The sequence below is a fragment of the Alexandromys fortis genome, unplaced genomic scaffold, assembly GCF_014885135.2.
Source record: "Alexandromys fortis isolate MF-2015 unplaced genomic scaffold, M_Fortis_MF-2015_v1.1 scaffold_72, whole genome shotgun sequence".
Classification (NCBI taxonomy): Eukaryota; Metazoa; Chordata; class Mammalia; order Rodentia; family Cricetidae; genus Alexandromys; species Alexandromys fortis.
The window spans coordinates 6,107,351-6,120,143 of record NW_026067969.1 but is presented as its reverse complement, the minus strand read 5'-3'; the positions used below and the strand labels follow the sequence as shown (position 1 = coordinate 6,120,143).

Genomic DNA, 12,793 nt, shown 5'->3' with positions numbered 1-12,793 from the left:
TGCATCCGTGTGGCTATGTGCTCCTGTGCCCCCTAAGTAAGGTGCCCACAGATAGAGAGACGATTGCTCCAGCCCAAGATATGTTTTTTTTTTTTTAAATGTGACTGCACAGCTTTCCAGTCATATATGACTGGATAACATATAAGCTTCCATATATGACAGATAACGTATGTCACAAAGTGGCGGTTTGCATGAAAATGGCCCCCATAGGCCCAAAGGCAGTGGCACTATTAGGATATGAAGCCTTGTTGGAGCTCTATGGCCTTCTTGGAGAAAGTGTCACTGTGGATGATGGGCTTTGAGGTTTCAGAAGCTAGTCAGGCCCAGTGTCTCTTCTCTTCCTGTTGCCTGCCAATCCAGCTGTAGAACTCTCGGCTCCTTCTCCAGCACCATGTCTGCCTGCACACCACCATGCTTCCCACCACAATGATAATAAACTAAACCTCTGAACTGTAAGCCAGCCCCAATAAATGTTTCCCTTTCTAAGAGCTGTCGTGGTCATGGTGCCTTTTCACAACAGAAACCCTAACCCAATGCACAGCTGGACATGCTTGTGTGTAACAAAAAGCATCATCATCCCCCATTAATTTCTTAATTACAATCCACTGACTAATGCTGTTTTTTTCCTGTATGCTGTGGTCACAAATACACAGCCATTGCCTGGGAAACAAATAAGCTATTAGACCAGTGGTTCTTAACCTGTGGGTCGCAACACCTTTGGGGCTGGATAACCCTTTCACAGGAATCACTTAAGACCATCAGAAAACACAGGTATTATATTATAATTCTAACAGTAAAATTAGTTATAATTTTATGGATAGGGTCACCACAACATGAACGCTATTAAAGGGCAACATCATTAGGAAGGTTGAGCACCACTGCTCTAGACTACGATGCATTATTATACCTGTTTTTTGGACCGAGAAACTGAAGTTCCTAGAGGTGAAGTCAAGCATCACGGATTTCCTCCATTGTAAACAGTTGGCCTTCAGTTTGAACTCCGGTGTGCTGGACTCCACAACAAGGCTTTGGGCAACCAAGGGTGTCCAGAGGAAGAGCAAAGGCACTGGGCTGAGGCTCTCTTCCTGCCTCTGTGCACAGCCTCCAGGGCCAGTAGAAAGGCTTATTCTCAGGAGAGCATGGTGGCTAAGGAGTCCACGTACAGCCATCCTCGGCCTTAGCACCAATGGATCAGAAGGTGAGCTCAGGAGAAAGGGCTAACTAAGAACTACAGGTAGGGCTGACAGGAGTCCAGAGCAGCTGCAGGAGGTGCACGCTGCTACAATGACAGCACAGCATGTGTTGTGTGCCAGGCTGCATCTCTGGCTCATCAGAGCCACATGTGATTGCACCCATCTTCTAGATGAAGGGGTTGGGGTTCAGAGCAGCTCAGAGACCTACCTACAACCTTGTCATTGGGAGCGAACAGAGGGATAGCTGGGATTTGAACCCCCTGTCTGCTTGAATCTCTGTCACACATTCCATTCTCAGAAAGTCAGCCGGTGGGGAGGAGACCTGCTAGGGAATAGTCACGCAGACATGTCAGGAAAAGATGTCTCACACGGGGACAGGTGTAAAACAGAGGCTTTAATCCAAACAGCAAGGGAGGTGCAGGACTAGGGGAAGGAGCCAGGAAGGCGATGGCCTGGCCCTGGAAGGGAGGCTGGCACTGGGCCTTTCCTAGGACACTGCTTGTGACACTGATGACTTGAGCCCCAGCTCTGCTCAGATCATCACTAAGCCCTGGCCAAGCCCCTGGGTTGTGCTCCTCAGTGTCCACTCCCCAAGGGGTCTATGGACATAGACACAGGATGGGCAGTGCAGAACAGGGTGAGTATGGCAGGGAAGCCTACAGGTACCAGTTCAGTCACAGCGCTCAGAGAAACTGGTGACTGTGACTAGGTCCCCTTCTGCAGTCCATATCCAGGGCACTGCTTGCCTCTTCTCATAAGGGGAGAGGGAGAAAGAGAGGGCTGCTGCCTCCCCTGACATCTCACGCCAGCCACAGACCTACCCAAGCAAGCAGAGCAGTAAGCAAGGGCCTCAGGTGAAGCTCAAGATCAAAGCAGAAAGGAGGTAGCAGAACTGATCAGGTCTAAGAGTGACTGGAGGAGGCCAGATTCTCACAAACACAGCAGCCCTAGTCTCCCTGAGTCTCTACCATTCTCTCCCTGACAGAGACAGTTCTGGAAAGAGGTCTCACCCAATCAACAGGCTTTCCCAGGAGCCTGGAGCAGTTTCCATAGCTAAGCTACCCCCAGGAAGGGATATGTTACTAATCGTCACGAAACCCGGCAAATCCAAGGGCCAGGGAACAAAAGCCAGAATGAGGATGGGCACAGGTAACCTAGAAGGCTACCCTGAGAAAGCCATCCTCATCATCCATAGCCCCTCTACCCACCATCTCCCCAATCCCAAGCCTCCCCACAGCTGCTGACAGCCTCACCCTTCAGCCCCACAGCAGATACCCAGTGGAACACAGCTCGGGAAGCTGACCAGCCAGCCCCCGAAGGCGCAGTGTCCCCTCTCTCAATGAGGAGTCTGTCATGGGAAGGGAAAGCAATGGGAAGAGCAGGATGCCCTTTCTCCACATTGGACTGGGCGGAGAGAAAGGAAGCAGGAAGGACAGGGGTAGGCAGGGGCCCCGGGACCAGGTCCCAGCCCCTCTCTTCTTGCTTGCCCACCAGACGAACAGTCAAAGACTGGCCACACTTTGGTCAATTCCTCCAACTCAGGCCCTGTTCAGCACCCATCTCAGTAAACAGCCTCTCATCAAACAGAATGAACAAAGGTGGGTGGGAGGGGTGCCGGGACAGAGGGCACAGGAGAACTGGCCAGGGTGGCTCTGGTGGCTCAGCCTCTCCTAGCCTGATGTGACAGGATGGATGGGCAGCAGGCTCCCGAACTTGAAGTGTTGGATCACAGGGAACTTCTCCAGGCACTGAGAAAGGAGGGGGAGACCAGGAGGTGAGGCCTGGCTGGTCTCTTGCATCCCCAGGGACCCAGACAAACATGAAGGCTCAAACTATGGGGTATCCATTAATGCTCAAGAAGCCACCCAGTCAGAGCAGCCCCTGGCCTATACACAGAAGGATGACACTTTTTCATCCTGTCCTTATTCTTCCCCTCCAAAGATACACACAGTAGAAGTCAAGACAGGCATCTGAGAGATATTACTTGACCCAGAGGGGAAGCTGGCCATAAGAAATAGAAAAGATCCTCCCACAACCCCCATCCCAGTCCTGGCCCTTAGAGGTGTGGGGTCATCTGAGCACAGCTGAGGAGGTTAGACCCTATTTTCTGTAGTCTTTGGGAGTCTGGCTTGAAAAGACATCTTCACTCTTAGAATGAGACCTGATTGATACCCCTGTCCCACCTTGGCAGCAGCCTCTGTGGAGGTCAGGGCAAAGGCATTGAAGGTAGGCAAAGGGATGGGGACTCCCTGAGCCCAGTTCAGACTTGTGGTAAGAAGTGAAGACACACAGGCAGCCTGACCCCAGGCTCATATCCCTATATACCTAGCCTGCCACAGGCTGTCACAGTAGCCCCAGCTATACCTACCAGGCTGGTAGGTCTACACTTTGGCCTCAGAAACAACCCTCTGTGCGCTAGGGACCTCTAGGTTGTTGGAGAATAAGACTTAAAGACTCATAGGAGGTAAGGGCTTCTGTCTGTGGTCAAAGGAGTAACCTGATTGGCTCACCTTCCCTTACCCAGAAAGCAGCTTCAGAACTGAAAGGAGCGCATATAGGACAAGTAGGACAGAGACTGAACTCCAATATGGAGTCAGGCCTGAGCCAAGACAGTGGGGAGAAGGGAAGTGCAGCCTGTCCCTGGGGGAGGAGCAACAAGTCCAGGCCTGAGGCAAGGCAGCTGCCACGGTGCTTAAGTCATCAGGAAGTGGTGGGAGTTTAGAAGTCACCCCCCCCCCTTCAGGGCCTGGAATTCCAGAAAGGGTCAAAGGTCAACCTGCCTCAAGCTCTCAAAGAAGAGAAGCCAGAAAGGCAAGTGGGGGAAGGGCAGAAATAGTCGCCTTCTGTCCAGAGGACTGCAGAACCTGAGCTGGAAAGAAGCTATAGGGCTAGAGGAAGGACAAGAAACCAGGGCAGGGAAGCATCTAAAGAGGGCCTTTCTTCCAGCAATACTGGCCAACTACTGTGCCTGGGCTGTGAAGTCTACCACCTCCTGACCCCAGGAGTCCAGGCTGGGTGGTCTGTGATTCAAGAAGAGGTAGGACTCTCCAGGTACAGTGGCAGCCTTCAGGACAGAAAGACCACCAGCATACAAGGCCCAATAAGCCCAATACCTCTCTTAAAAGAAAAAAGAAAAAGAAAATAACCACTCCAGGCAACTAACTGTCTAATGCCAAGTCTGAGCAGGCCTCTGTTGGCAGCTCAGGGCGCCACAGCCTTGTACTTTAAGTCTAGTGAGCCTCTGAAAAGTAGGTCCTTTCCTGGGCCCTCTGGGCAGCGGCTTACAGCCCCCATTCTCAGGGACCAGAGATAAAAGCACCAATAAGAACTGGCTGGAGAGATGGCTCAGTGGTTAAGAGCACTGACTGCTCTTCCAGAGGACCCGGGGTTCAATTCCCAGTACCCACATGGCAGCTCACAACTGTCTGAAGATCCAGTTGCAGGGGATCTGACACCTTCGCACCAATGCACAAAAAATAAAGTTAAATAAAGCATAAATTATAAAAAATAAAAAAAAAAACTGGTGGCGCACACCTTTAATCCTAGAACTGGGGAGGCAGAGGCAGGTGGAACTCAGTGAGTTCAAGGTCAGCCTGGTCTACAGAGCGAGTTCTAGGACAGTCAGAACTGTTACACAGAGAAACCCTGTCTCAGAAAAACAAAAAAGAACTGGGTACTCTGGGGCAGTGGTGGCATACACCTTTAATCCCAGAACTGGGAGGCAGAAGTAGGAGAATCTCTGAGGTCTAAAGAGCGTTTCCCAGGACACCCAGGGCTACACAGAGAAACCCTGTCTTAATCCCTGCTCCCCCCCCCCCAAAAAAAAATCACCAAAAAGAAGTGGGTCCTACAAAGCCTTGAGATCCTCATTGGATCCTCATTCAGCAAGCTGTGAATTACACTACAAATCCAGTCTTGGCATAGGGGCCTGAGCCAGCTCCCACTTGCAGCGTACACCAGGTGAAACTCCAGTCTTCAGTCCCACTGACCTTTCATTAACAACTACAGACACCTAGCAGCCCCTTACAACTTATAGCTCCGGTCAAGGCTGCCAAGGCCTGTTGTCCTGCCCTCCTCTTGTTTCTCTTGGCTCCTCCCTCAGCTTGCAGATCTGCCTGGTTCTGGCCCTCCCCTTGGGAGCTGAATTAACACAGGTCTGAAGACACACAAAGCCAGCATTTGGGATTCTAAGCAAGGAGGCAGCTGGAGTTCTATCTTTGATATGAGGAAAGCTATACACACCCTCCATGCTGACACTTCCCCAGCAGTGGAGTGACCAGCAGCAGGGCGGTCTTTTCTGTATTTCCTACAGGGAATCAGAGAAGTAAGGTTGTGGAGATAGGACAAAGGGTAGTGCCCAGTGCTGGAGCTGACATGCTGAACAGGAAGAAGTCTGGGCAGCTCCAGGAATGATCTCCCAGATGAGAGGCATGTGGGCTGAAGCCTAAACATAGGATGTGCCGTCTAAAGAAAGAGGGTCAAAGAGGGAAGAACAGAAGAAAGCTGCCTAGACCCAGACCTGGTCAGACCATGTTCTAACCAGGTTCTAACACTCTTTTGTTGTTGTTGTTTGTTTTTTCGAGACAGGGTTTCTCTGTAGCTTTGGAGCCTATCCTGGAACTAGATCTGTAGACCAGGCTGGCCTCAAATTCACAGAGATCCGCTTGCCTCTGCCTCCCGAGTGCTGGGATTAAAGGTGTGTACCACCATGGCCCAGATCAGACCATGTTCTATTAACCCCTTCAGGACCAATCCAAGGGTGTCAGGCCAGTGGGAAACATTTACACTACAAATCTGGCCTGGCTAGCCTCTAGACCCTTCCCCGTTGTCCTGTCTCTGATGGATGGGGTGAGCTCTGAGTTCAATGAGCTGAATTTACAGAAGAGAAGGGATGATGTCAAGAATCAGAGATGGGCAGCTGCAGGACAATACCTGAGGCTGTTAGAGAGGGGGAGGGGGAGAAGGGGTTACACAAGACAAGTATTTCCAATGATTAGAATGCTTGAGCTGTGGGAGGAGCCACTGGAGACAGGTAGAAGGTGTCCTCTCTGCCTTTTTGTGGAGGAAAGTGTGGGAGGCACTAGGAAGGGCAGGCACCTTTCAGCAGGGAAAGTATCCCAGCAGCAGATTTGTGAGCCGAGAGCAGGGGGATACGCCTATATCCTTCCCACTAAAGAATGCCAATGACTACCCGACTCTACCTCTTCCCAGTTACCTCCTATAGTAGGACAGCTTGCTTTGGGTAGCTCTAGGATCACACCCATCCTACGTCACTTTGGGAGAGATACTCAGGTTACCAGAGCTTTGAGGGGCTTCGGGCCATTTGACAGGTAGAAAGAGAGTCCCCAACTTCCCTAGCAGCAGGGGCCATTTCAATCCCTAAGCTATGCAAGGCTGAGGCAGGTTTCTGCTCAGTGCCTTGAGACTGCCCATTAGGTTCTGAGGTCCCCAAGTTCAGAGAGAACTAGCAGTCCTGAACTCACCCCAGGACTAAGGGACAGCAGGGGCAGGCGTGATGGCCAGACCCCACTCACCTCTGCCTTATACATGCGGATGAGGCCCTGGTTCACTTTGGACCATGAGGGGACAGCACTGATGTTCCACAGCTGGTTGGAGTGCTCTGCAAAGGGGCCGGTCTTCATCTGGAAAAGAAAGTCCAGGACTAGAGAAGCAGAAAGCAGAGGCTGCCCGGGGGTCTGCCCCTGCTCTCCTGCAGCAAGGACACACATAAGATGGGGGGGGGGGGGAGGCAGGTACACTGATAAGGGAAGGGGGCTTGGCCTATAACTGCTGAAAAAACTGGAACCTCTCTCACCCACATCCTCCACTTACCTTTCTTTCCCTCAGACTGTAAAACTGAGGCTCCATTCCCAATACCTATCAAGTTTTGCAACCCTAGGAAGACAAAATCTCCACCCTGAGAGAGTAAGATGTGTTTCCACTCAGACAGCAGCCAGGTTTCCTTCCCCACACTGTACAGTGCCAGGCAGGCCTCAGAGGGTGGGAAAGGGGCTGTGGAGGGCCTGCTGAGAGGCTCTACAAAGTAGACAGGAAAGAGGCTACAGCTCCAGAGCAGCACAGGTCAAGAGGAGGGCAGACAGACGCAGAGCGACAAGGTCAGCAGGAACACGGAGTCCATCTCTGTGGTCCTTCTTGTTCAAGAACCTGACCCCAGGAAGGCAGAGAAGCACTGAAGCCAGTCCAGAGCAGTTCCTGTGACATCAGATCCACAGCACCAGGAAAGGGAAGCCTGTGTCCTGAGTGGAGTCTGCCACTGAGAGTGTAGCTTAGCCTGCCCTCCTCACTGCCTTCCCAGTTTACAGGCAGCATTTATGTTGGGAACAGGGCTCAGCATGCAGTCCCAGGCTACAGAGAAAGACTCTAAAAAGCGAAGCGACTAAGTTTGGCAAGAAGCAGAGACCTGGACTTTAGTGAGTGGAAGGTTCCAGAACATTCATGGAAGGCTCCACATGGAAGGGGTGAGGTACAGGGTAGTCCAAGCAGAAAGGATAATCCCAAACATTCTTCGTAATGGGACATCACAGGTTACTTTAGTGCCAGTCCACTCCCCCAGGTCTCTACCTCAGTAAGAGCAACTTCTAGATTTAAATTAGAAACACTGCCATTTTCCCCATTTCTCCCTCCCCTGGCAAAAGTCCCCAGTGAGAGTCTGTCTCAAGGGTCCCTCCCCAGCGGTGAGGTCACCAGCCAGCCCTACTCTCTGCCAGGCATTTGTGGAGTTTCCTTGACCAGGAACAATGTTTACAGGGCCCTGAACTTCCTGAGATTTACCCCAACTCTCCAGCAAAGACTCCCCCTTCGGTCTCTCCAGTCCTCCACCCTCATCTTGCACACCTGCAAGCCAGAGACATCAGACTGGGGGGGGGGGCCTGTGGACCAGGGTGCCAACTGCCAAGTCTCACAGCAGGTGCTCAAGGCCTGCTCAGCCAGGGCTCTGGAGCAAGACAGACAGAGGGATACTGAGTCCTGCCTGGGTGACCAGCCTCACTCACCAGCAAGGGACACTCAGAAAAGGATGTCTACCAGGCTGCAAGAGTTGTGAGGCCCAGCACATCTCTAGAGAGGCACCCCACCCCCAGGCATTCAGTGAGAGCCTCAGGTCTCACAAGTCCTTCAGAAGGAGGCTCTGCAACTCAGAGAAAGAAAAAAATGGATGAGAGGGAAAAAGGAGTCGGGGGTGAGAAGACAAAAAAAAAAAAAATTAGCTCATTCTAGCCACAAAGGGAGAAGAGAAAGAGCGAGAACAAGCAAGCAACTGCAGTCCCGCAGTGACCCCCGGGGAATCGTGTGAGTCAGAGCAGCCATATTGAGCAGGAAATTACTCACAGACGCTGCGTTCCTGCCTCTCCACTCCCCAGAGAATCGGCCTTTTGTAAATGGTTCCTCTGTCAGTAACTGAGGGGGATGGGTGGGGTGGGGGAGGCTCAGCACAGCGCCTTCCTGTCAGCTTCTTCCCTTCCAGCTGAAATCTGATCCCTCCCTTCCCAAAACTCCAAATTTAGAAGCCAGATTGAAACTGAAATTCTTTTCCTGCCTGCCCTGGACTCTTAAAGGCGCCAGGGCTTCATTTCCTGAAGCAGTATGAGCCCTGCAAGGTGGGCTTCCTCTGCCGCCATGCCCAGAGCTATCAAAGCAGGCCCAGCAAAGAGAAATGGTTTCCTTCCCAACTTCCTTACATTTATTTGACCAGTAGATATTGCAGATCTACAGAGGCAACAGAGCCCTGAACACCTCCTAGACTTCCAGGATGCTGTACCCCAGGGTCTGGTGGTCCTAATCAAGCCACTCACGCCCTCACTGATCACGCAGCTGAGCACTCCTCTCAAGTGCACGGGGCAGGCGGGGGAATATCTGTGAAGAGCAGGGTGCTGCAACAGCAACCAGACAACCTAGCAAAGGCAAAAGGGTCCATGGCTACCACAGTGCCTAGCAATCAACCAGAGTCTGACCCAAGAGCCTCGAACCAAGAGAAAACCAAGCCTCGCAGAGAAGGTGCACAACAGCCAAAGAGCTTCCCCTCCCACTTCCTACCTCTGTTCCTGAAGCCACCCGAGTTCAATGCACTTTTAGCGCCACCTCGTGGCCACTTTGGGCTACCTTCTACAGCGTCCTCTCTCCCAAACTTTGGGAAAGCTTTTGAGGTTTTATACCAGCAGAAACAAACAAACACACTAAGTCTTAGCATGGGATCGATTGCCAGTCCCCAAAGCCCATCCTGGCTAGTCTCCTTGTTAGAATTATTGACAAGGACGCAAGGGGCTTGGCAGGCCGCCAAGGGAAGCAGAGCAGCTTAGGCTTTTGGACACAAGCAGCAAGCTCTGCAGAATGTGTGGTTTTTCCCCATCTAGTTCTTCCACCTCATCCTAAAGCTCCCAACCCTACACTTCACTCTTAAGGAGTCCTGCAAAGCTGGTTTTCAAGGCAGTGAGTTAGGCTGCCCCCAAGTCCTCCTGACCTTGAGCCTGCCACTCTGCTGAAGGCAGCACATCTCCAAGAACCAAGTAACGGCCATTCAGCCATCACTCCAGGCTCCATTTGCTGACTTGGAAAAAATGTGTCATTCCCCTCTGGCCCCTGGAGCTTGGCAGAAGCCTGAGGTGAATGCTGACCAGAAGAAACTTAAAGAGTCGAGACTGCTAATCAGGCTCTTCCCTACTCAGAAGCTAGGACCAGGAAGCCAAGAGTAGCGTCCATGGGCAGGAGTTGTTGTGTGTACTTCCACAGAGCAGACAGCAGGTGGCCACAGGAAGAGAAGGAAGACAGGACTTTGTAAATTTAGGATGAGAGTTTACAGGTATAGGTGGAAGAATGAAAAGTTCCAACAACTCTAAGAAGCAAGGCCCTGACACTGTGGGTACCTCGATGAGCCAGAAAGCTGGCATAGACCCAAGGCTGTGAATGTTCAAGGTCCCGGGGCCACCTTGGGAATGTTACAGCACCACACCATAGGGAATTCTGCCTTAGTGAAACAAGGGCTTCCTTCCAGTTACGGAATCTGCCAGGTGGTATGGAGCCCAGGGACTGTCACCACAGGCACACTGCTGAAGCACAAACACAGCTAACTACTCCCATCACTCCAGCTTGTCTAGGGATTCCAGCCTGAGTCCACAGCACATGGCTCTACAGACTCATTGGTGGACTGATGGACGATGCCTGCCATCCTTTCAGGCCTTTTGCAGGTCATCAAGTCTAGCTAATACCTACAACTTTAATCCATCAGCTCAAGAGCCCTTTGGGAACTGAGTGTGCTATTTATTTTGTAATCCTCAGCAGTCAGTAGGTTGAGGCAGGAAGATTGTTGTGAATTTTAAGACCAGCTTGGGGGCAGCAGAGTGCAGCTCTAACTCAAACCAAACAATGAAAGAGTCCTTCCGGGTCTGGGAGAAGGCTGGCAGCTGGGCAAGCAGGCCCTGGTAGCCGAGACAGGCTAACAGAGGCTGCTGTGGCTCTCACCTCAGTGATGAACAGGATGCACTGGAGGAACATGTAGTCCTTGTGGTTCTCACTCACCGCCTTCTCATCCACAAAATGTCTGGGCTCCAGGTGGGGGTGGTCTGGGGAGAGCAGAGGCCTCTGATTGAGCCTGAGCACTAGGTGCCCACCACACACAGATAAACAACCCCTGTGATGGTGTGCTGGGGCAGAGCTGTGGTGGAGTGCTTGCCTAGTACATAAAGATCTTACCGTGAGCCCAGTGGTGGCACACACTTTTAATCCCAGCACTCTGGAGGCAGAGGCAGGTGGATCTCTGTGTGTTCAAGGCTAGCCTGGTCTATAAGAACTAGTTCAAGGACAGGCTCCAAAGCTACAGAGAAACCCTGTGTCAAAAAACAAACAAACGAACAAAAGATCTTAATGGTCTTAATAGGACTCAGAAATCCCTGCCACCTAGTGAGGTGCCCACTGCACACAGCCAGCCACCATGCACGTACCTGTGGTGACACTGGTGCACACAAACCTGCTGTGCTACCAATCAGCGGAGGTTGAATGCTGTGTACCCACTTAACCATGACAATTCTGTTCCTAGTTTGTCAGTACCAGCCTCTGCTTTTTAAGCACCATTAGCATGCACATCTCCCTTAAAAGTTACCTCAGCTGGGTATGGTAGTATACACCTTTAGTCCCAGCACTCAGAGACAGGTGAGTTCTTGACTAGCCAGGAAAAAAAAAAGTATCCACAGTTGAGTTAACAGTACATACTCACTGTGTTAAGAAGCACACACTATAGTACTCATGCAATAAAACCATGCAATAAAACCATGCAGGAATGTGTCCTAGCAAACCAAACTCATCTCAGCACATGGCAGTAAGACCTTAGATGGATGACTCCAGCCTTCTGCATCTACATAACAAGACTAGAATAGCATGCCCTGTCAGATGCTAAGGCCACACTAGGTATGGAGCCTGCCCTTAAATCTTCCTGGCGTCCCTGAGAAGAGTGTGGTAGAGGTATCTAAAATGGCAAGTTCTCAGGCATTAGGCATTTGTGAGTGAGTATTGATTCGTGGCAACTCATTCTCCATAAAACTAAAGATGATCATTAACTCCACCCAATGGTGGATCCCAAGATACTGACATGCCTGGATAATCATTTCAAAGTGAGGAGCATGGCAGAGCAGACCTGGGAAGCACACAGGAAACAGCATTTGGCAGCAACTTCCCATATGCCCACTGCATAGAGTTCCATAACAACAGTGGATGAGATGGATGATTGCCAAATCAAAAGAGGCCCTAATTTTCAACTTAAACTCCACAGCTGTTGCAGGGAATGCATGCATTCACACCAGTCCATTATGCACCAGGCACGTGCCCTGCTTCAGTCTATGTCACTATCCATGATTCTGGTGGTACTCCACCTTCATATCCTCCAGCTGGTCACATGGCTAAAAGCACTAAGTCAACAGCAAATCAGCCTCCATCAATAGCAGAGCTAATGTCCTGCTCTACAAGCTGTCATTATGTGCACTGGGCAGGAGGAAGGAAAAGGAAGGACTTGGGGTTCAAGGTAGAGAGGCATGACCATCTACTAGTACCTATGAGCTGTGAGCTGCCCCAGATGAAGGGCAGGAACTGGAAGTCATCCAGACCCCACACACCCTGGCTGCCTGCAGGTTCCATCCTGTATGTCTTCTGCAACTTCCGCATAACCTCAAGGTACCTGTGCCGGGGTGAGGGGGAGCAGGGAGAAAAGAGAGACAGGTAAGACATGGTGCACTTCAGCACAGGAAGGGTAGGGACAGTGGTGAGGCAGGAAGAGCCAACAGAGCTTTTTCTTTCCCTCATACTTCTGTCAGGGAAAGACAAAAAAACCCACACACCAGGCTTAGTGTCATCAACCCTGAAAACTTGCAAGACCTTAGTCAGAAGTCCTTTTCTCTAACCTCAGGCACCACTGGAAAGTAAGTGAAATCCAAGAAGTCAGGTATCAGAAGCTTTGTTTCTAGGTAACTTGCATGGCTATACTTTGCCTCAACACCAGCACACCAGTATGCCCCTGGGACCCCTGCAGCTCAGAACAGGGCTCTGTACTGTTGTGGAGTATTTGTTAGCTATGCAATGATGTACTGCATTTGTTTAAC

General features: G+C 51.2%; 1 protein-coding gene across 2 annotated transcripts in view; it reads right to left on the bottom strand.

Annotated features, from left to right (window-relative positions):
• Positions 1-1,568: 1,568 nt before the first annotated feature.
• Positions 1,569-12,793, bottom strand: part of Ptpa (protein phosphatase 2 phosphatase activator) — a 28,208-nt gene continuing 16,983 nt past the window's right edge. For both annotated transcript variants that reach the window (XM_050155161.1, XM_050155160.1), the window contains 4 exons: positions 12,248-12,372; positions 10,668-10,768; positions 6,728-6,835; positions 1,569-2,941 (listed from right to left, as the gene is read on the bottom strand). In XM_050155161.1, the coding sequence (XP_050011118.1) occupies positions 2,864-2,941; positions 6,728-6,835; positions 10,668-10,768; positions 12,248-12,372 (412 nt within the window). In that variant the 3' untranslated portion in view covers positions 1,569-2,863. The remainder of the gene's footprint in view (positions 2,942-6,727; positions 6,836-10,667; positions 10,769-12,247; positions 12,373-12,793) is intronic.